At 44.1% G+C, this 25,136-nt stretch overlaps 1 protein-coding gene across 1 annotated transcript in view; it reads right to left on the bottom strand.

Moving 5' to 3' along the window:
* Nucleotides 1-3,095: 3,095 nt before the first annotated feature.
* The window catches only part of LOC119436147 (maestro heat-like repeat-containing protein family member 1), a 267,656-nt gene continuing 245,615 nt past the window's right edge, over nt 3,096-25,136 (bottom strand). The window contains exons 33-36 of the mRNA XM_037702909.2: nt 24,116-24,271; nt 23,618-23,752; nt 20,393-20,495; nt 3,096-9,424 (exon numbers count right to left, since the gene is read on the bottom strand). Coding sequence (XP_037558837.1) covers nt 9,276-9,424; nt 20,393-20,495; nt 23,618-23,752; nt 24,116-24,271 — 543 coding nt within the window. The 3' untranslated portion in view covers nt 3,096-9,275. The remainder of the gene's footprint in view (nt 9,425-20,392; nt 20,496-23,617; nt 23,753-24,115; nt 24,272-25,136) is intronic.

Here is a 25,136-nt window from a genome sequence, read left to right as displayed (position 1 = left end):
ACGCGCAATCACCGAGCGGCATTAAAAAATAAAATAAAGAGAAAGAAAGGCATTTATTCTTAAGACATAAATACATGTCATATTCAATTATGAACACCATTTGAACGGTCTGAACAGAAATACCAGCGCGCGTAGTAGTACGAATGACCCTGCCGAGCAGTATCGCCAGCATTTCCAACGGCGCGGCCTTGATGCGGCCCAATCCACTTCGATCGCAGCGCCGCCACAGTATTTTTCCACGTCGGGCGCCTCACTGCAAAGCATGCGCCGCCCCAGCCGCTCGTCCCACTCGACCGTATTCTAGTACACTCTAATATAGTTAAAAGTAAATAAAGCTTTAGTTAATAGGTGAGGCGTAAACTCGTAAAGGCTCATGGGACGCGTCGTCTGCTCGGCGCTTCCGGTTCAATCACTGACGGTTCACAGAGAGCAAGCGCGACCTGGGGTTCTTTAACGTGCATCTAAACCCAAGTACACGGGTGTTTTCTGCGTTTCGCCCCCATCGAAATGCGGCCGCCGTGGCAGGGATTTGATCCCGCGACCTCGTGCTCACGAGCCCAACACCGCAGCCACTGAGGAACCACGGCGAGTGAGACGCGTTTAAACCTTTAATATAAAAGTGGAGCAAGCGTTGGGGTCCCCCTCGGAATTCTACTCCAGTTCCATTGATCACGCGTGGACATAATGCCTCAAGATAAAATGCGGCTCGAAGTGTAGTTCACAAACAGCACAATCAGGGTCCAGCGGCTTGTCAAGCCTGTGGACATTTCGCTGCCAAACAAGCCTGTGTTGTTCATCTTTCGGAGCCTTGAAAAGCCATAACTTGCGCTCCTGGGCTGTTCTTGCATAGCCAGTTGCACAGCCTGGCGCGTAACAGTGGTTTAACCGCTGCTTGGGTGGCATAATTAACACTGACGCAGGAAAAGGCGCGAAAGGAGCGATGTTCCGTGTCGACGACATTGAAAAACAACCTGCAGACACAGAAGCGGCGCACACTCGCTTCAAGTGCGGGCGACGACAGCGCCGCCGCTACTTTCTTCCAAAGCGGGTACGCGACGCGCAATAGGACACGCCTTTGCTCGAGCCATTGTAAAACGTTCTAGTACACTGTAACCTAGTGGACTGCCCATTTTGGCTGTCGCTGATTGGCTCCAGCTGCATGAGCAAGAAGGAGCCAGCCAGTCTCCTTCTCGCTCGTGCAGCTGGAGCCAATCGGCGGCAGCCGAAATAGACAGTGCACTAGGTGGATTCTTACAGAATACCACCCCTGAAGTCACATAACGCAAGGAGCCCCATCCGAGCACGAACTTTCAAGGGCTTTTCGATAGCGAGCGGGCGCGTTGCGGCATCTCGCAGCGGCCGCGGAATCTACGGAGCGCATGGATTTAAATTCCGAAACTTTATGGGTATAAAGTTGTCATAAACTTTTGACGCGACTAGTGCACTGACATTTCCAAAGGCGTGCTTTAGATTTTCAATTCTAGAACTTTATGAGTTTAATGTTCTTATAAACTTGGGCCAACATGCGTGCACTGGAGCCCTCGTGTCCAAGCCGTTCCAGAAATGGAAGCACGCGCTCACAATCTTCCACACACTAAAATACTAAATATCACGGTGACTGTCAGCTGGCAGCTAATTTTCTCCAAACATTTTCAGGAAGCGCGCCCCATATGTGATCGGTCCGCTGGACAGGGCAGGCAAAGTAAAATAAGAGGAAACAGAAGAAAGTTAATGGCCTATTATTGAGGCAGTTCTTTTTTGCGGGTGACAAGGTCTGGCTCTCCGTGGCCATAGGGACAGTGGTCCTATGGACTTAAGCAAAGCCCCCGCTGAAAATACTGGTATTTTCAGAGCGCTTCTTTGTATGGCAACTTAATTGTGAAGATACATATCTGAAGAACCATTTGGAAAGTTGCCCCAGTAATGCCTTCTATTTAAGCCCAGATGTACAAAACCAAATCAGAAATTTCAGGTGAAATTATCAAAGAAAGCCTAGATGCAAAAGCAAATGCTGCAGGCTGCTTCTCTATACTTGCTGACAAAACGACGGATATTGCTGTAATCAAACAGCTTACTGTTTGTGCAAGGTACCTAAACAAGGATGCCAATGACATCGAAGAAGTGTTTTTAGGTTTTAGGTACCGAAATAGATGCCCCCTCTTATTGCGACTGCAGGTTCTTTGTAAATGTGTACAAACTGCTGCAGATTCTAGTCACCCTTCCAGTGACCACTGCCAGTGCAGAGAGAATATTTTTTAACATGATTACTAAAAAACTACTTGCGCTCTACATGTCTGAGGAACGCATGGTTAGGCTGGCGCTTCTATACGCCCACAGAGACGTCGGCATCAACGTGTCCCAAGTCATTGACTGCTTCACTAAACTTCCCCACCGAGTGAAGTTTGTCCTTTAGATAACGAAGCAGCAAAAATCAATGCAAGTAAAAAGCTCTGTTCCTTCAGGTCCACAAACTCGTAATTATGGAAACGTATGACTGTTCATTAGCTTTTAAAACCGCAGAAATTTTCGCTGTTTATTCTAACAGTTAGCATCATGATCAAAATGATCATGCGAATATGAAAATTACGAGGACATCAATAACCAATTTTGACCGACCTTGCTCATTGAAAGCGCAGCCCACGCGGCGCTTCCCAACAAACATACTGGGATACTAGGTAGTTCCAACTTGCCGCATCATCTGTGGCTTTTGTTTGGCCTTTTCTTTCCTTTTTAGCTATCTGCTTTTACTTCTTTTTGGAACCGAAGCAATACCCTTCTTTAATTTTGGGTGCAGAATATTTATTTGTTGCCGCTCTGCAGGCAGTTAAATTACACATTTTCGTACTGATTTCTGCACTATTCCTCTAGTATTCTACCCTTTTCGTTGAAGCTTTTAAAAAGCGATGTTTTCTTTGCCTAACCCTCTGGGGTTTGGCATGGCTGCTGTTCGTTTGGTATCTCACTGTACATGTTTGTGGATATATATGTATCAGGTTCTGGGGCATTGTTGATCAAGTTTGCACAACACATAGAAGGACTTGGGGACAGTGCTAAGGTGGATCAGAGGTCTTGAAAGTCTTCATAAGAAAAGCCCATCGATGAAAACAACTTTTATTCAACCCATAAGCATAGCATCAAGAACATTGCCATATGCTTCAAAACCACACATAGCAAGCTAGTATATAACTGGCACAATGCTGCACATGCTGCTGCAGACTAAATACGCAACTGAAACGTTTCATCTTCCAACAAAAGTACATGTAAAAAAATAAGTGTTATGGAATGAAACTACAGTTCCCAATTTGAAAACGCAATTGCATGAAAATATACATAACAAAAGTTCATTCAACTCCCTTGTACATGTGAAAATCAATCAACAGCCAAGCACCAACAATGCAAAGCTTGGCCCGAACTCTGTACGCATTTGTCTCCTTTGGCACACATACAGAAGGTGACTGCATCGACGGCACTGTATTGATATTCAAAGTACTAGTAGTGATCGCACATTTCTCTCCGCTAAACAAATATATGGCGTGTCCAACAGTGAAAAAGAAGATGAGATCGTTGCAGACTCACACGCAGCATACATGGGCGGTGTGATGAAACAACTTCCATGAGACATAGAAAAAAAGTAATTTTAGTCCTCAGTTTCACCTCCCACAAAGTGGAGTTACTTGCACGTTTTCAGGGTTTCAATCCACCAAACAACCCAGCTATTACATATTGTTGGCAATGTGCACAAACTTGATAGACTACTGCAAGGTTTGTTCTCAAGAACACGCTTAGGAAAAGCAGGATAATAAAACACCCAAAAGGCCCATCACAAAAACATATTTTTAGTTTTGCCTTCCAGATATTTCTGATAGTAATAACAATTAAGGCCGCTCGTAACACCAGAATCCTCCTGATCCAGGATCAATCCACTGTAGGCTCATTATCTCTGTGGTTGAGTAGGGTCCCTGTATATGGTGAAGGAAGTGCCGCTCCTTCATTTTCGTGCCACCATTTCCCCTGCCCCCTCAAACAAAAACTTCACACGAATTTTGTCGAATCACCAAAAAAAAAGGGGGTCCAAAGCAGTGAACGGCTCAATTGCACTCGAACTTCTTCATGGCACTAAACAATGAAAGCGATGATAAGTGGTGAGGGTGCAGAAAAGGAAAGAAGCAGGAAAGGAGGAATGGCACTAACTTCAAATATAGAGAGATCTTAGTTGCGACTACTATATGGGCTGCCTGTGATAAACATCACTAGATCATTGCCATGCAAAACAGCAGCTGTACGAGATCCTACTTAAGTTGTTGCCCATGCTACACTCCCCCCCCCCCCCCCCCTTTTTATTTTGCCATCCCCCTCTGCCCATCAACCCTCATTTGACCACAGAGGTGCATCTACCTACAGCGACATCACTTCTTGACCTCTGAATCAGCTAAGTGACACCGCAAGTGTTTTGTAGTTCTGGATGTATGCAAAGTTTTCCATTTCTATTTCAATTCCTGCTCTTTCCTAACACCTAAGTAGTAACCTGCACCTATCTGTAAAGCTCTTGAGATAGCCAGGACATACTAACACCCTTTTATGCATGGTTCAATGCATGCATAAAAGTTCAATGAAAGTCCCAGCTGCCTCCTTCATTAAAGTAACACTGATGACTTGGCATTGGCAGCAGCACTGCAAGCAATGTACTAAAACACTACCAACGTTATATATATATATATATATATATATATATATATATATATATATTTTTTTTTTTGACCATACTAACAGCAGGAATTGAATCAAATATCGACTACACATTACAGTAGTGGGGGAGGAGAAGCAGAGAGAAAGTGCCCATGTGCCTGGTGCACATAAATGGGCTCTACATGTCAGTGGAGATAAGGTCTATTTTTTTTTACTCCCTGTCAAGCACCTCCACAAATATAAGATGCAAAGAGTAGGTGGAAGAGCAAGAGAAGCATACTACAAAGTGAAATTTCTGAGACAAGTGACAGCTTTTCTTTTTACCAGCAAGTTCACTGAATTCACCTGTTCTAATTATTGTGCAGATATGGTCTAAATGTAGTTAAGACTATGTAACATTCCCATGGCAAAATTTGATACCCAAATTATGCTGAAGTCTTTTCATACAACATGTGGCAGGGAACGGTGGCATGCAATGTTTTACAAAAAAAAAAAAGTAAAACATGCATGCCTTCTTGCACCAAACTGCTCAAACCGAGGACATGGCACAGCAGTGGCAGAGACCAGCCACCGTGCGTTATCTTGTTGCAGCCCATGGTGCCTCTGCATGTGTGGATGCAGTGTGACCCACCGTTAAAACAAACATGCGTGCCTGTGGTGTGAATTTTTTCTTTGGCTAGTTCCGAGGCAGTTGGCTAGGTGGCAGTCTCTGCATGTTTAGTTACTGTTATCAGTGCAAAAATATAAAAAATTTCAAATATGAATTGTATACGAATAGTGTCAGGAGAGTGCTGATGGGCTAGTTGGTACATGATGTTAGGTACAAGAACAGTGCAAGAAATGGGGCAAGGAAGGCCATTTTTGCACAGTTTTTGTTCTGAACTAATCGTTTACTTCGAATATCGAATAATAACATGCAAATGCATTTATTAGTAAGTTTCTTTACTACACGTTAGAACATTGCATTTACATTGCCAATAAGAAACAGTTAAATAAAATGCCTTAACAGTAATAGCTTGTTTATCTTACTGTTCTTAAGTTGCACCTTCACTGTTTCAAAACCCATACCCACTGCCACTGAGTTGTTGGCTTTCCTGCAGTCAGACAGTCCCTGGGCTTACCTCATGCACTAAATTCCGCCATGACAAGAGTGTGCTAAGTAGCCCAAAATCGGGCACAGATTTGCATCTGCTCCAGCACCACCAGAAATATACTCAAATTGTTTTGAATCTTTGTGTCGTATTAAATATTTGAAAATTTTCTCATTCAAGTGAATACGAATATCACAGACTCAATATTGGACTGGTATTTGAAATTTTCAAATATTCACACACTTTTAGCCACTGCATATGAGCACACACAGCAACTGAGTTCTGTGCTCTTGCACAGTGCAATGAACAAGGGGGTTGTGCAGCAGATAAAGTGCCTCCAAAGTGCCAGCCATGTGCATGCATTACATAGGAAGCAGTATCAATTTTGTTTCTTGGAAACAGCTGGAACAAAGTTTATCAATAGCAGAGCAATAAAGACCAGTCCAAGTGTTGTAATGTGCCAACAAAGCTCATATAACATGTGGCCGAGTAGTTGGTCAAGACCACTAACCTCCTGTGCTGATACCAAATTTTCTAAACCCCAAGAAATTAGCCATGCGTGGCAGTACATTACTGCAAGAGTACTGTTCCGAGCTTAACTTTGCGAACACATTACAGGCCGAATGACTGTCTTTTGCTACAAAAATTGCGAGAGATGAAGTAAGGAGCATATTGACATCTGGATGTTCCAAGAATGCTTTTCACCAAACACAACCCAATTGGGAACAGTTTCCAAATATTCACGGAGGGGCTATAATGCAACAGAAAGCATGTGCACATGATACTATCACTTGAGACACCACATACAAATGCAGCACATTCTCCCAGTCATGTGAGGAAAGTCAGCTGTGTACAAGAGTTTGGGATCTGATAAAAATAATACACAAAGAATTGCCAAGAAACTGTTAGTGACCTTCAAGGTGTTCATTATTTTAAAAATGACAAAGTGTCAGAACTCATGAATGTAATCCAATAATGAACACACTAATTACGCACGTAAAATAAGTGCCTAGTGGTTTTCTTTTTGAAAGCGGCTGCAGCTTGCACATGCAGCTGGCACCGCATTACAGATTGTATCTTCCATTGGAGTCCTTAGTATAGAACGCACACTGCCATGGTGACTTTTACTGTAGATCTCCCACTCCAAAGTAGGAAGTGTTCACTCATTCTGTCTCAGGCGCCTTCCAGTATAGTTTGCATTCCACAGGCGCTTTACATAAAGCGACCCTTTCTTCACAGAGCTATTCCTATACTCAATCGCTCTTCAACAAAACTAAATCAACAGCAATAATTCTCATAACATTGCTGTGAGCATCGAAGTACAGGTGTGAGAGGTGTCAGTGGATACATTCAAAATTTTAACTGTGGTCAGCAGCTAATAACTTCAGTTGCTTAGAAAGCCTGTGCTTGGCATGACCAGCTGGTTGCACTACAGTGTCAACTAACAGGGTACTTGTGCAACAAAAGACACCTTGGATATATAACTCAAACGCAAATTTGTTGGAAGTCTTTCAAAAGTTAACGCAGATGTGCACGCATATTAGAGCATACATGCATGCATTTTGCGCAATTATTGGTCACAGCAGTGACTGGTGCCTGAAATTCAAATATGTTTTCACCGCTGCGACATGGAATATCCACATCATTGCTTGGGGTTTTCAAGCAGGGTTGCAAAATATGCTGAGTGCATGGGGCATAGTCCTGGCCCTATCCCTAGGTGTACTACAGGGAAGGAATTCACAAGACTGCAACCACATACTCACATTCACGGTAAGATGACTTGCAGCAGAGTCTGGATCATCATGTGTGCCACATTCACTAGTGCAACAGTGCCTGGTGGCTCTCCTTTCACATCACAGAGCACACATCACGGCTAGCAGCAGCATACAATGTCTCCATGCAATTGACGCCACAAATGTTGGGGGAATTAAGACAGCAAACCACCACCCCCAAAAACAAAAGACAAAGAAAATAATGCCACCAAAGAAAAAGGTCACTAAGGTGACAAGGTCACTGCATTCTCTCTTCCAACCTCCAATTGTACCAGCTGTGCAGGATCCAGTGCACAGTACAAGGGCTGTGCACAGTACAAGGGCCCTGTATGTGATGCACATTGTGAGCCACTTGCATGCTTACATGTGACTGCCATACATGATCAAATCATATGCAGGTGGAAGGTTCAGTAAAACTGCTTGCAGAATGTGGCTTTGCATCTTCACACCCAGTGGCAGGCATGATAGCCTGGTATTCACCACAAAGTATACTGTGCTTTCAGTATATCGTACACATTCACACCTACCAGAGTAAGAGAATGCTAGAATTCCCTATATCTGTATATAGACTTCAACTACATGAACTACCGTATCTATGTAATTTTTACAATGTTTAACATGAATAAAAATAGTGCTCCCATCTTGTACAGTGACTTTATGTGGAAAATAAATGGTGAAAATAAAGCAGCTACACTTGGCGCATTACTGCTTACATGATATAACTGTGTTGTACTACAGTGAAGACAAAAGATAAGCTTTGCCTCTCGTGTGGATTTTGCATATGAACATCATGCTTTGAAAATTAACAATGCCCATGTTGCAATGCCTTCCAACTAACCTGACTTCTTGCCCTTCACTAGCACATAACCCTCCATGAACAGCTCAACCACCAGGAAGCCAGTGAACTAAATAAAAAATTACCTGTACTAAGAAAGATTCTCAATGTATCTCCACTTTCACAGAAGTGTACCGACCATTCCAAGTAAAGTATCACGAAGTTTAACCAAATGCCTGCTGCTAATAATTACACACATGTGCACAATAAGGTGTATAGTTAACACACAGACTAAATCATTTGATGCACAAAATGAACTGAGTGGGCAATGCTTGCACCTGAACATTGTATATGCATTATTGCTTCACTACCACGGGCACTCGAAAAATATGCAGTGAAACAGAAGGTAAAATATAAGAAAAAGACTTGGGTGAGCCCTCAGCACACCAGCATACAGTTATCTGGAATAAACAATACCACACTGCTGTATCTCAGGTTCTTATATAGGCTAGACAAAGTAAAGAAAAATGCTGTGGTGGTCTTCTGACCAGAGACCTAACATCAAATATACAACCTTACACTATAATATAATCAAGATACAACCGTAAATACTATGCATCTATCACTCTGCATATGTCATTCTGCATAATAGCGTGATGCATTATATATGGAAAAATATAACATTGCACGCCTTTACAGCATGCTGCAAAATAAAAACAAAGAAACCTATCTGTGATCGTCAAGAGCAACCGCGACCAACAAGGAATGGCAAAAAGTGGGCCCCACCCAATGCTCTTTACAACGCCTGTGACTTGGCAGTTATGATCAAGGCTCCACTGGGGAAGACGCAAAGACTAAGAGCATAACATGTGGAAAAAGCCTTTGAGGCACACATGCGTTTGCTTTCAATGGCAGGAGACCATAGCATCTAGATGAGAGGCAGCCCGGACTTCAGCAACCATGGAGAAGGCTCAGAGCTTCAGCGGCTCTGCAGCGCTGTTCAGGCAGCTCAGCCTTAAGCAGCAAGACGAGTGCCGAACATGCACGCTCACATGGAAGGTCCTTACGGAGCTCAGGTCGTGCGTTTCCCAGCAGACAGCCTTGAAAAGTACAAAACAATAGGTGCATCAAGCAGAATAACATGTGTTACCAAAGAAAGCACTGGTTTTTCAGCTTCCTAAATGATCAAGTATTGCGTGACAAACAATGCTGATGCAATACACCATGGTGTGATCACTTCTCCTTACTTAGAACCAACAATGATTGTAAACGAAAAATTGAGGCCTGTGTACACTGATGGAATGCACTACACTCAAGTTAAACATGTTCCAGGAGCCAAGCATGCAAATTCAATAAATAATGGGTAAAAAGCAGAAAAATAGTAGGGTGGTATCACTTGAGCACACGGAAAATGCAATCAGCTGAACATGCTCAGTGCAAATGAAACACTTCAAAATGCACAGACTTAGAGAACAAGGGGTAAGAACTTCAAATGGACCAAAAATATTTAGTGATCCTGTAAGCAAACTGCTGCCATGACTTTTGCAGAAAAACCAGTCACATTTTTGCAAGCTGACGAAAGTTTCAAGCTGGCCTTACCTATTAAATTTAACAAATAAATCTCTGGCACCACTCTCAGAACATGCCAGGTTTTTCTACTATTGCACCTAGCTTTAAAGAAGCAGGCCTCAGAAAATAAACTTAGGGGTGAGTGAATGTATTTAAAACTTAGAATAAAAATAAAATATTTTTTTGGTTATTCGAGTTGTAGAGAATCTGATATTTAATATTTTCAAATATTCGTCTACGGCTTAATAGTACAGGTTAAGAACAGCTGTTATTCACTATGACAATGATGATGATGATATTTGGTGTTTTGTGGCGCAAAGGGCCAAGTGTGGCCAAAGAGCGCCAAGACAATGAATGGTATGTTTGCCATGATCAGTGAGTTCTGATGACAGCATGCAATGTGGCTGCAAAGGGACCTAAGAACAAATCGCGGTATAGAAGCGTAAAACATATATTGAATAAAATTATGGCAGTGACGTGTGGAATGATCTGTGGGTCGTGAATGGATGAGAAGTGGTCATGGTGCTAAAACTAAAAGTATAAAAGTAGCACGATGCCTACCGAAGGCCTTTGTGGAGAAAGACCAGGAGGCACGTGCTTTATTCAATAAAATACCGCAGCAGCGGCCTCTGCAGAGAGGCCGTGCTACCAGTCACCTGGATAGATAACACGGAAATTATGTATATCCTTTAAAAACGAGAGAAGTGATTGATATTTAAAAAGAGGTTCATTGCCCAAAAACATACAGGGATGTAATGGAAGATTTTGCTGTAATGGTAATGGAAAATGTCTTTTCCTCTGAGGCTCCAGTTCACGGCATTGCAGGAGGACATGAAGTACACTGAGTGGCTCACCACATTCATCACAGACAGGCAGATCGCCACCGGACAATAAGTATGCGTGTGTACTGTATGTGTGTCCTATCCTTAGTCTGCAAAGTGTAACCCGTGTGCGTCGTGTCTTCGATTCTGGCGGCCAATGAGCGAGATGAGGCTTCATAGTGTGTAGTTTGTTGCTCATTTTTCTGTCCCACAGACGCTGCCAGTAGGCCCCGACCTTTTTCTTGATAAAGGGCTTTAGGTCCATTACAGGGACGGCTATGGGCGAAGTGGCATCGTCTGTATGAACAGATGTGGCTAGCTTGTTGGCCAACTCATTCCCTTCGATTTTGCGGTGCAAATTATGGAATAAAGAGCTATAATTACGGGGTTTCTGTGCCTACTTAGAGTTTTTAAACATTTCAACACGCTTAAAGAGTCAGTATAGATGACTGCCTTGGGTATGTCTAACCGTTTGATGTGTTTAACCGCCGCCAGGATGGCGTAGGCCTCCGCTGTAAAGATGGTTGTGTTTGGGTGTAGAACTCCGGCAGCTAAAAAGGAAGGACCGACCGCCGCGTAAGACACACCAGTGTGTAACTTGAAGCGTCAATAAAATATTCCGGACAAGAGTATTTGTGCTGCAATTCTAGGAAGTGCATACGGATATGTACGTCCGGCGCATGCTTTGTAACATCAACGAAGGACAGATCACAGTCAATCAACTGCCACTGCCAAGGCGGCAGCTGTACAGGAGGGGGGGGCATGACATCGTGCTCGTGGAGCAACACAACCATTTCTTCGGCAAGACTTCTTACTCGCAGTGCGTAGGGATTTCTTACGGAAGGGCGGTTTTGAAAGGTTTGGGCACTGGACAGATCGTTTATAGTTGTGTAGGTAGGGTGTGTATTGCTTGAGTTTACATTTAGGAAATACACAAAGGATAAGTACTTTCTCTGCAGATGCTCCGGAGCGACCATTCATTTGATTTAGCGTAGAGGCTTTCTACAGGGCTTGTTCTGAAAGCACCCGTAGAAAGGCGGATGCCCAGATGGTGGACAGGGTCCAACATCTTCAAGGCGCTCGGCGTCGCAGAGCGATATATAATGGAACCGTAGTCTATACGTGATCGAATGAGGCTCTTATAAAGATTCAATAGACATCTTGTGTCACTACCCCACGTAGTGCGAGACAACACTTTCAAGATGCTCATTGTCTTCATACACTTGTTTCTTACATACTTTAGATCTGGGATAAACGTTAACTACGCGTACAGAATTACGCCTAGGAATTTGTGTTCAGTTTTAACAGGTAGACCCTCACCCTGCATCTCGATGTTGGGATCAGGGTGCAAACCTCCCTTTCTGGAGAAGAGGACGCATGTGGACTTTTGTGGGTTAAGCCTAAACCCATTCACGTCTGCCCACTTAGACAGTTTGTTCAGACCAATCTGAACCTGCTGCTCACAGATTGCAAGGTTACATGAGGTGAACCCTATCTGTACATCGTCGACATATACTGAATAAAATATGTTGTGTAGGATGTACAGGCGCAGAGAGTTCATTTTTATGATAAAGAGGGTGCAACTAATCACACCATCCTGTGGTACTCCAGTTTCCTGCACATATCGTCTTGATAGGGCATTACCCACACGTACACGGAATCTGTGGTTGGACAGGTAACTTTCAATGATATTCAGCATATTGCCACTTATTCCAAAGTGTGCGAGGTCTCTCAATATTCCGAACCGCCACGTAGTGTTGTATGCTTTTTCCATATCGAGGAAAACACAGCAAGAATTGCTTGTGGACAAAAGCCTCACGAATCTGACCCTCTATGCGTATCAGATGGTCAGTGGTGGATTGGCCATCGCAAAACCCACACTGGTATGGGCCAAGCAGCTTGTTTGATTCTAGGAAATGTATCAGACCGCGGTTTATCATCTTCTCGAAGACTTTGCAGATGCAACTTGTTAGAGCTATGGGCCGATAACTCGATACGGACGATGGATCCTTGCCCCGCTTCAGGATAGGGATCGCTATGGCCTCTTTCCAGGCAGAGGGGATCTCGTCGGAGGTCCATATAGAGTTATACAGACAGAGAAGGGTTTTCTTCATTTTAGAGGGCAGGTTTTTCAACATTTTGTATAGTACGCGGTCAAAGCCTGGGGCAGATTGGTTGCAACAGGTGAGTGATGCATGCAGCTCTGCTAGAGAGAAAGGTAGGTTATATGGCTCGTTCCCGGTGCTCTTTTGGTCTAGTTTTTGTTTTTCTATTGCTGCTTTGTATCTTGTATATGCTGGAGAATAGTGCGATGAACTGGACACATGTTCAAAATGTGCACCCAGGTGGTTCGCTTGGTCCTCCAGGCTGTCTCCCTGCATGTGTACCAGAGGACGCGGATGTGTTTGTCATCCTCTTACTCTATTGACCCTGTTCCAAACCTTGGCCTCATCCGTGTATGAGTTGATACTTGATAAGAATATTTGCCAGCTGTCTCTCCTGGCTTGTCTGCGCGTTCTCCAACCTTGGGACTTGATTTTCTTGAAATTGACAAGGTTTTCAGCAGTAGGAGAATCGCGAAGCTGCCTCCATGCTTTGTTCTGCTGCCTACGCACGTTCCGGCATTGTTCATTCCACCACGCAACACGGCGTTTGCTAGAAAGTCCACTTATTTGGGGGATACACTTAGAAGCTGCATCAATTATAAAGTTAGAAAAATACTCGACGGCACCATCAATTCTGAGCGAAGACATGTCAGTCCACGAGATCGTACTGGTAAGTGTTTGGAATTTCTCCCAGTCTGCTGCATCAACCTTCCACCGGGAAGCATGTGGTGGAGATTCGTATTGTCTTGTTGCTCTCAGCAGTATTGGGAAATGGTTGCTCCCGTAAGGGTTTTTTTACAACTTCCCATTCAAGTTCAGGTAATATGGATGGAGAAGCTATGCCGAGATCTATAGAAGAAAAAGTTTTGTTTGCAAGACAATAACATGTAGGTTCTTTTTTGTTTAGCAGACACGCAGCGGATGAGAAAAGAAAGCCTTCAATTAGATGGCCTCGCGCATCGATGCGACAGTCGCCCCACAGACCGCTGTGTGCATTGAGATCCCCAAGAACAAGATAAGGTTCTGGCAATTCGTCTATAAGGGACTGAAATTCATGTTTGTGTAAGTGGTAATGTGGAGGTATGTAAAGCGAGCAAATGGTGACGAGTTTGTTTAGGAGAACAAGTCGAACTGCCACTGCTTCAAGTGGCGCTTGTAGCTTTAAACATTGACACGCTATGCTTTTGTGAATTATAATGGCAACACTGCCTGAAGATGCAAGAGCATCATCGCGGTCTTTACGAAAAGTAACATACTGTCGGAGAAAGTTTGTATGTTCTGATTTTACGTGAGTTTCCTGTACACACAGCACTTTTGGATTGTGTTCGTGGAGAAGTTCTTGCACATCATCGAGGTTCCTAAAAGGCCTCTGACGTTCCATTGTATGATTTGTGTATCCATACTGAAAGTAAATTGGTGCTGTGTGTACTAAAAAAGGAAGTGTTGCCTTAGATTACAGAGCCCTTTCCAGGCCCTGTAAAGCGGGATTTGTCCTTTCTTGAGTGGTCGAGGGAGCTTTGCCGCTCCTTAGGCGCTTGGTGCGCCGTCGGGATGGGTGTAGTGTCCATTGCCTCTTGTGAGGCGCTGGACACGCGCTCTTGCGAGTGAGAAATTTCGCGAAAAAGTCTCGCCGCGAAGGATGAGACCTTTGCGCCCACCAGCTCGGAGGTCGATGGGGCTGCCTTTGGGCCTGAGCTGTGCTGGCTGTTGCCAGCACCAGCAGGGGCCAGAGAGGGTGAGGCAGCCTTGACTGCACCCACCACGAGAGCTGCTGGTGGTCCTGCGGGTTCGCTATGTGAAGCACAGGCTGCCGCCGAGGACTGTTGCGGTGTCGGCAACCCTAGGGTAATCGGGCTTGTTTGCTGGTTGGGTGGTAGGCTTAGCTCCTACCACCCTGGGGGCAGGGGCCACAAGCGACAGCTCGCTGCGTGCGGGCTGGGCAGGTGGCAGTGGCCGCTGCGACGCTGTCCCCCGACGTGCCGCATTAGCATAAGGTGTGCTGTAAAAGTGAGCACCTCTTACGGGCTTCCTTGAAAGAAATATTTTCTTTTACATTTAGGGTGATTGTCCTTTTCTTTTTTCCAGTTCGGACAGGAACGTGAGTAGGATGCGTGGTCACCACTGCAGTTCACACAGTGAGGAGTGCCACTACAGTTGTCGGAGGAGTGGCCCTGGACTCCACAATTTGCACAAGTTATTTGACCATGACAGCTCTGCGAGCCATGGCTGAATCTTTGGCATTGGAAGCACTGTCTAGGGTTAGGGACATATAGTCGGACAGTTAACTTAATGTACCCTGTTTCGATGGTTTTAGGCAGAACGCTAGATCCAAATGTTAGGACAAGATGTTTGGTGGGGATTTCTTTGTTGTCCCGTCTGATGATGATACTTTTTACATTGGTCACATTTTGATCTTTCCACCCTTCCAGAAGTTCTGCTTCTGATAATTCTAGGAGGTCTGCTTCTGATACGACTCCGCGTGAGCTATTCATTGATCGGTGTGGTGATACAGAAATCGGTGTGTTGCCAAACGTCACAAGACTGCCGAGTTTCTCATATTGATGTTTCTGAGGGACTTCAAGAAGAAGGTCTCCGCTAGCCATTTTGGTTACTTTGTAACCTGTCCCTAAAGCTTCGGTCAAAGATTTGGCAACTATGAATGGAGAAATGGATCTGGCCGGTTTTTCAGCGTTTTCACTGTGTACAACATGGTATTTCGAATAGCTTTCTTTTGGTCGGTTGAAATAAACTTAAAGTTCATCGGTGCGTCCCCTCTTTAGAGGGTGACGATCAAGTATGCGGGGAAATGCTGGTGTTCCCATAACAGTTTGTTTTATTTCGGCGGCAATGGCGGCCACTAGGGGACGCTGCAGCGCTTAACGCGTAAGGCTGCAGGCGCCAACCGTACATTGCCACTATAACCTAATATATTATACCCAAGGGAGGGCACATACACAAGGTTAACCCAAGCCACCTATGAAAATTAGGAAGTGACAGAAGAGAAGAGATGATAGGATAGTAAAATAAAGGAGACAGGAAAGCAAAAGGTTGGAGAGGGGGATAGGAAAAGGCGACCACCGATTTCCCGGGGGTGCCGTCTATGTGAAGCAGAGGCCGAAGAGGTGTGTTGCCTTTGCCGGGGGGCCATAAAGGTCCAAACACCCGGCATCGGCTCAACCCCCAGGATCCCCCTTTCCCCAGACACGGCTCAGCCGCGCACAGATACACGCGGGAGGGTCCAACCCTCATGTGCTCGGGTACGTGGTGTCCCAACTCAACAAACGCCTGCTGACGCAGACGCCCCTGCGGGGTGTTATTCACTATCAAGTAGGGATGTGCGAAAATTAGAAATCTTGGAATACCGGTCAAATATTATATTTTTAATATCTGCATCCAATTCAAAATCCACGTATTCAAAATTTTTCTAATATTGCATGTGGAACAAATATTCAAAACAAATATATTGCTGGCCATACAGAAGCAGACAGAATTCATTGCATCTGTTTTTATCTAATCTGCCAATGTATGCCAGATTTTGTACCACATAACACGCTCTGTCATGGCGGAATTTAGTACATAAGGTAAACTCTGCCAGCGGACAAGTAGAGTTGCAGAAAAGTAATCTTCTCAATATGTAGGAACACAAGTCTGAACAGCGAGGTCACAACTTAGCACAATGATAGGGAATGGGGGAGATTGCACAAAAGAGTTCAACAGCAAGTGCTTTTCTCGGGGGTATAGGTCCAATGAGCCGATCCCTTACAGCAGGGGTTCTCAAGCATGTTGGTCCCAGGGAACCATGCTAAGCTCCATGAAGTGCCAAGGAAGCCCCCCCCTCCACCCCCCCCCCCCCCCCCGACCCCACCTTTTAATAGATAGGCTAGGCTTAGTACGCAACATGTTTGGGGCCAATGGTGGTGTTCGGCAGGCTACTTTGACGGTGATGTGCAACACACGTGGTCCACATTGGATGCAATCGTTATGTGCCAAGACACGACAGCATCGCAACCAAGACATATGCCGAGAAAGAATGACAGTTTTCAGTGCTTATCACATGGGGACACTTAATTGTAACATTTCATCACAAGAGGTCTTAGAGTTAGTGCCGACTCTACTTAGAGTAAGTAAAACCTCGTTAATTCGGATTTCATAGGACCGAAAAAATATGTCCAAATTAACCGAATATTGAATTATCGAGGGTATCAAGAAAACAATAAATGAATGCTTACTACGTCAACACGCCTTTATTTACTGAATCAATCAGCAAATCATGTTTCTATTTTGCACAGGAGCAGTGAGTGTGGAAGCTGCAATTCTCGTCATCTCGTGACTGAATATATAGCGCTCACAGCGAGGCCACGGCGCGCGTCTTCATCTGAGACATGCTTTTCACTACCACGCGCACATCCCAATTATTTTGTCGCCTGTGAGCTGGTCGCCAACAAATCGTCCGTCCATCGCGATGTAGCCGGCGCTCTTCATCTTCAACAGCTTTGCACTGAATCAAAGCAAAACTAATGTTTGCCGCAAATGCTGCGGACGAAACCGCGGCCGTTATCAATGCAATCATGACGGCGACATTGCGGTTCTCAAGGGGCGACCTTACTGTTCTGAAGGCAGGTGGTCAATGCACGCACCAAGTCAAAATGAAACTACCCTTTGTTGCAACAAGTGCGGACGAAACCGCGGTCACTATCGATGTGATCATGGATGGCGACTACGCAGTTCTGAAGGCACGCGGCCTACACGCGCACTGAGTCAAAACGAAACTACTGTTTGCCGCAACCGCTGCGGACTAAACCGTAGTGGCTATCGACGTGATCATGAATGGCGACTACGCATTTATGAAGGCCCGCGGCCCGCCACCAACACGGTGTTTTGCGCGGCAATAAACGCAAGAATAAAGGCTTTAAGGGCACAATTATGCATGAAGCGTTCCGGCGTTGCTGTCAGACACGTTTCACGTACGATTTCCACTGACGACAAATAGCGATGCGGACTCTGCCGCTTCGCTAGCGCCATTTTTGCTCTTTAGCGTCGCACATTGGCGGTGTTCTGCGCGTTTATTTTTGAAATCCTCCAATGTTTACAACAGCGCGCATGCTGTCGGCCCCGATCTACAAACAAGAGAAATGCACATGGTGGTAAGTTACGACCTCTAAGATTTAAGTGCAAAAGCTTAGGCGCGCTGCCCGTTTTCGGAGGCTGGGAAGCCACAAGCTGCTGGCGGATTTGTTGCGCAGTTCGCACGTTTCTGTTACGCACTGTGATGGTGCTTTTTGACACTCTGGGATGGGTAATGGAGGTTCTTTGGATCGAGCGCACCTTGGTTAGCCATTTGCGGAACCGGGGAAAAATTATCAGTGGCTCCGCGGAACCCACTTTGAGAACTCGTGCCCTACAGCAATGCCCGTTCACATGGCCTCACTATACAAACGCACGAGCTGCCTGCCTATCTGGCCCCTCAGTGCAACGCATCACATGCCTGGACTGGATCGTCCATCTATCTCTCTATGCATAGTGCGCATTTTAGTATAGAGAGATAGACAATCTGTTACCATGATACGTGCCTGAATGGGACCGAGACTTGCAGTGTACAGTTTCAGTGGGCGATGGACGATTCGCGATGGGTGTTACCAAGATGCCTGCATGCATCGTTCTATGTTAAAAGGCGTTATTCTAAACATACATACTACATCCTTGGTTGGGGTTATGCAGTCGAATCTCGTTAATTCGAACACGCTTAATTCTAACTGCCGGTTTATTCAAACTGACGCTGCGGTCCCATCAAAGTTACGTGTATTCCAATGGGCGAGAACGCTCGGTAATTCGAACGCGAAAGCATTTGCAACGGTTAATTCGAACATATACCGCGCACCAACAATGCTCTTAGCAGCGCACCAAATCACGCGGCGGCGCCTCTGACTGGCATTGCTCTGACACCGCTATAGAGCAAAAGCTCAGGAGAGACCCCTCAATGCCGCGGCGAGCGAAGGAAGGGGGAAAAAAAAAAAAAACACTCGCGGGTGAAATTTCACCCTCTCTCCAATGGCAAGGTCGCTGTTCCTGTGTCGCGCCGGAACACGTGTGTACGTGCCGACTAGAGTGTACTAGACAACCGTATTCTAGTACACTCTAGTGTCGACGTCTCAGCCTTCAGCCATGCGGAGAAAATGGCAGTGAACCCTTCTCCTTTATGCTTCCTCTATTTTCTAGTCACGTGTTGACCTTGCACACTACGGCTGTAGCGCAGAGGGAAGCAGCGGCGGAGGCCCTGTCCGGCCAACGAAACTGCCCACGCCGGCAAACGCTCGCTTCCCGATAACGGCAGAAAACGAAACTTCAGGGAGCGGGCTGGCGCCGCCATGGCGGCGGGCACGAACGGAGACAGTCGAAGGTGAGGGAGCTAAAAGGTAGTTGAGAGGGAGGGCGAGGGGCGCCGCAGAAGTTGCGGAGGCCAAATCTGCTTACCTGCCGCCCCCCTCCCTCACCTTCGACGATCTCCGCGCGCAACTGACGCCGTGCCGGCGCCGCCCGCTCCCTGAAGTTTCGTTTTCTGCTGTTATCGGGAAGTGAGCGTTTGCCGGAGTGGGCAGTTTCGTGGCCCGCGCTCGCTATGCACTTGCACGCCGCGATATTTCACGACTCGCACCGTTCGTGCATCATGGTATGGTGCACGAATACTTCAAAAATACGTACTTTCTTTAATTCAAAGTTCTTTGAATTTGAAGAAATTTTCAGGCCCCTTCGAGTTCGAATTATCGAGATTCGACTGTGATCAGAAGTGGAGGTGGGCAAGTGCCCTCACTTTTTTTTTTAATTATCCTCAACACACAAACTTCATTCTTTTTTCACTGTCATCCTCACTAAGTAAAATTCACGTGCCTTCCCTCACCCTCAGTGCATGATATTCCTCCCACCCTCGTTCACCCTCAACTACCAAGAATGTTTCGTCCACCCTCAGGCTCAATTTCAGCCCTCAAGCACGAGCATTAGGTGATAGCGTAATGGTTAGTGCATCCTGCTCTGAAACACACTGCCGCAGGGACATGAATCTCAGGGGTGATGACGGGTAAAAATTTTGCTTTTGGTGCTCAAGTGCTTATTTGGCCACCCTCTGTGCATTTTGCCAATGTTCCTATGTAACACCAAATGTGTTGAAATAATTAAGCCGCTGATTAGCAAGCACTCACCTATCAGCAGGCCTGTGTGTTTTATAGGTACCTACGAGGCAATTAATATTATACATATAAATGTATAAATTTACTTTGCTGTGGCTCAGGTTGCCTGTAGAGCAAGCAAAGCAGTAGCAATGATGGGTCAAGATTTTTCCCCCCTATGGTGAGGGTGAAGCTTAGAATGACAAAGAGGCCCAGTGACTACAATTTGACAATGATGACTATGGCCACTGTTGTTTGTGTAATGGAAAGAAAGACTAGATAGATGGATGAATGAACGGACAGATGAACAGATACAGCAGACCCAGTTTCGAGCTTTTAACTGCTGCCCGGAGGTACTTTAGTCCAAAAAAAAAAAAACTTAAAGAAAAAATCTTGAGAGTAAATATACTGACCTAAGAGCAACACAGCATTGCATTGAATTGTTGGGTTAAGGCTCTTCATGTGACCAAGGCATAAGGTCACAAATGTGGACATGTGTTGTTCAAGATCAATCACCTGCAACATAATAAAATAACTAATGAAGCGGGTGGAAGCTCATACTGAATCCCAAACAATGCTACACACAGTAAGCCGAGCAAGCAATACTATCATGGACCTAGCACATAGCATGGTCTGCATTGCACAATCACTACTTAACCCTGTAATGACCAATGTATCACATATGTGTTATGCTGTCTTGATACCTCAAAATTCTAATTTAGGTACAGGAACCTTAACACATAGCCTACAGTACCGTTTTTGATATGCTGGAGAAAGTTTTCAGTTGTGGATAGTTCAGCAAACAAATTATTACTGTACTAAGTTATAAGTAGAAAAGAACATTTCATTGTTTCTTTTGTATATACGTACTTTTTATGGTCAGAAATAAAAGTGGACAAGTAGTTGTAATTTTCCTTGATGTGGAACTATGCTCGGGCATTGCAGGGCTTAAAAAGAAGTGCCGAGACATATTTTCGAAGCTGTACATGCACTACCATACGCTTTGAACACATAAAAGGATGACACTAGGCAAGCATGAAAGTGGGTAAAGATTGCAAGGTACTTTAATCTAATACTAAATCTGGTATCAAAACGCTAGACCTGGCATCACCAACATCATCATGACGTCATGACACTGAGCAAAATCTGCTGACGTCATGTAGCAATAAGGCTAGGTGTGATCACATTGCTCAAAAAAATAAACTAGAGTATGGTGCCCGTTTCATCTGGCTACGCTTGCATGAAGCAGCTGCACCGATCGCAGAATGAAGCAAATCAATGCATCGCGACGTCAGGACGTACCACCTCCTGGGCACTAAAATTAAAACTGGATCATAGGAACGAGTGTTATTTAAGATGCTCTGGTGCTTGCTGGTATTTCTTCTATGCTTAAAGCAACGGACCTTCATTTACTGGAAAAAAATACAAGTCTGAAATGTCTTTTGACAAAAGTACTGAGAATTATATGAAAACTGAGTGAGACCGAAATTCCTCAAGAAAAAGTTTATAGTACCTTCATCATAGAGCTGTTCAGTAAGTAGTTAATGAGCTATCGTAAGGTCATCCTCTACAACTAAACCTCTTCTGCTGCAGCGAATGATATCAATGACATTCTTAAGAGTGAATGCATGCATAGAATTGTGAAGCAGTCAGTGGTTGTGTGCTTATTTCTTCAACATGAAAACAATCACCTTAACTCCTTAAGGGCTAATTTTTACTCAAAAACCGTACTATAATGGAAAATTTTTTTTACGAGAGGCTAAAAATACATGGTTACACCACAGAAATATGACTGGAAATAGTGCAGAATATCTAATTAAATTAAGCAATGTTAGAGTCTCTAGCACCATCTACGATGTGAAAGAAAAAACACCATTTCCTATGCACACAACAAGTCATTCAGAAAGTGGTAAAATACCTATGCTGAAGTGGCCTTGTCGTAAACAAAAAAGTGATGACTGCTTGTGGCGAGCTGAGTTGTCAAGATCGAGGGGTTAAAGCAATCACGCTCACTCACGCAGTAAATAGTGCACTGCTTTTAACCTCTTCTAGCAATTTCGCGACATAATGAATCTGAGCTCATAATTCAAAAGTGACGCTTAAGCAAGAGACATCGTGATATGACATGTGTAATCACCCAGACAAAACACACCAGAGTGTCGCCATCTCCGACTCAGAAAACAACACTTTGCACATGTTTCCAACGAAGGTGAACACTTCCAGGAAACTTGTGCAACTGCATCCATTCAGGTGCACAAATTGAAGTCGCCATCTCTGCAATACCGATTGCATTACAGACTGCCATAAGGTACGAGATGATTCACCTGAGAAGTCCGAGTTTGTTCAATGCGAGAACATGCAAATATAAACGCAATGTTTTATGCTAGATGCCTGTTTCAGTTTTCTGACAAGTCTACAAATCTCACACTGGGATAGTAAATGGTGTGACCTTAATTTTGGATGTTCTAACCTCATATACAAGTACTTCTAACTGAAAATCAAATGTTTTTCTTACAGCGACAAAATTCAGGCTATAAGAGGTTAAGGAAAAATTAGGCCATGCTGGGGCTCAAGTTTTGAATGCACTAACTGTTTACTTGCATTCTCACTTACATTTTAAAATGTTTTAATAACCATTACGATGATCACCAAACAAGATCAAGCAACCCAGATCAAGAACAACCCGTTACATCCCATTGAAGCAAGTATGTGAGTGTACACTATCAACAGAATCAAAACACCCAGATTAAGTTAAAGCAACAAACTTTTTAACTGAACTAATTCAAAACAGGCTGTACCAGCACAAAATGAAAAAGTTCATTATGAAAAAGCCTCCTGACCAGAGGCATCACTCAGTTTCCCCAACACCCAGAACGGCTGCTCGGTGTGTCACCCCCTTCCTCCCCCTCCCTCCCTTTTTCTCTTTTTCTTGCACTCCTTCCTATTTCTTAACAACTTTTGTAGAGTGAATCAGAAATAATTTTGAAGGGCAACACTCCTATTTTTGTCTATAATTTGGCATTTATTTTTATCTTTTATGCACTACAAACAATTTAATTTGCTGTTCTCTTTGTGACTTTATCACTGAATTTAGCATCTGCTGCAGTTTCAGGCATTGAATGCAGCACTGATTAGCACTGCTGCATGAACACCTTGTTTAATATATTTCGGCAGGAGTTAAATAATTCCCCACCAACTTGTTGGACAGATGTGGCCATACCTCTCACTGCTGTAACTGTTTCTGAACTTATTCCCCTGCATTCCATCTCTCTTTTGCTACTGAAAGTGTGCTCAATCAGGCCCAGTGCTTCACACAAAACATGACTGCAACATTTGGCCAGTTACGTGCAGGAATACTGCATCTTATTCCTTATCATTTATGTGCCTGTGAACATGTTCTGCTGTCTCTTTCACAAAACTTGGCAATGGTGGCTTTTATATTCAGTGATGATATGCTTGTACACATCCCAACACATACATACACATCTGATAAACACACACACACAAAATATGACAAAAGATGAAAAAGGACTAAAATGGAGGAAATGATGAACAGCACTGCAATGTCCCTTTATTCCTATCTGTGTATGCACAACATAAAAAGTTACATCAGTTAGAGAAAAGTAATCAAAACACACCATGACTTTTGTGAGGTCACTAATGAACTCTGAGTAGTGCAAATGGGAGCCATCAGGCAAATGCCTCTGAAACATGTTGTTCAATTCCTCAGAACCTAGCAATGGCCCCAGCTTCTTCAAAGTTGCCTTGCATGCCTGCAAGAAAAGACACCAATGTTAATTTTCTTTTTCTCTAGTTTTCCAGTATGTATACAATAATTTTATATATAAGAAAAAGAAGCAGTGCCTTGAGTTATATATGCTGGGGGACTGCAGTGACTACAGGGCAACAAAGGCAGCAAGAATGAACACACTGCTGTGCTAGTCATACTGCACTGTATTTTCTTTGATTACAAAGCACGAACACCACCAAACCTTAGTGTTATCAGGTTTTCTCTATTACATCCCACCCATTTTAATGTGTTAGTGCTGCACTGCAAAGGCTTCAACTGTGCAGTTCTAACAAGCTTAAAATCTATGTGGTGTCAAATGACAGAATGGTTGGTAATAAGCACTGACCTTTACAACCTGCTTGTCCCCTTCGTTCAAGTGCACAAGCAGCGTGATCATGTTGCTGATGGCCTGTTCCACAAATGCATCTCGGAATTCTCCCTCTGCAAAGCGGGCCAGGTCTCCGAACAGCTTGAACGCTGCTGCACGCACTTCACCTTTTTCCTTAGACATGCATGTAACAAAAAAATGTCCATCTGTATATCTGTATTTGAAATCCAAAATAATCATTACTGTACTAAATACACACATCCTTAAATGCACAAAAAGCCATTTGGACTACAAGAAAATATCCAAAACAATCATTACTGTACTAAATACACACATTCCTGAATGCACAAAAAGCCATTCGGACTCCAAGAAAACATGTTCTAACACTTAAAATGATCAAGCTCAAAACAATTCACACTTAATGCAGTCTACACTGTGACTGCTGCAAGCAAAGAGTGCACATTAAAACTTTTGGATGAAGTTATTGAATGAAGAAGCTGTAACAATGTGAAATTCCAGAACAACACTACCCTTGCATCACCAATGCACCAAAGCCTCAGCACCATTAAAAAAAAAGTACAGCCACACATAGCACTTATATATTGTTTTTCTTAATTAAAAGCATTTATCATTTTTACATAATTTTTGTAGCAAGAAATTTTTGTGCAGAAATTTTCCTGTTCGTTGCAAATAAATGTTTAAGCAGCAAACGTCTGTGTTGGCTACTATGTTTCATAAGCCTAACTGAACACGGTAAAATACTCGCATAATGAATGCACTTTCTTCCCCCAAAAATATGCGCTAAGTTGAGGGGTGCGTTCATTATGTGGGGTAAAGTTTTGAGCGATTTTTTTTACACGGCCCACCTCCAAAAACTTCGCACTTTCGCCCGAAACAAGAACCATCGATTGCGATAGCAAATGCGTAGACAGCTACACGAAGTAAGGATAACAGTTTTATCGCCCATATAAACTTGCAAACATTTGCTAACTATGTAAATTAACAAGCATGGTGCAAGCGCGCACAAGCAAACTTGAAC

The sequence above is a fragment of the Dermacentor silvarum genome, chromosome 1 (assembly GCF_013339745.2).
Source record: "Dermacentor silvarum isolate Dsil-2018 chromosome 1, BIME_Dsil_1.4, whole genome shotgun sequence".
NCBI lineage: Eukaryota > Metazoa > Arthropoda > Arachnida > Ixodida > Ixodidae > Dermacentor > Dermacentor silvarum.
The sequence above is the reverse complement of the archived record's forward strand: the minus strand, read 5'-3'. Positions and strand labels throughout refer to the sequence as shown.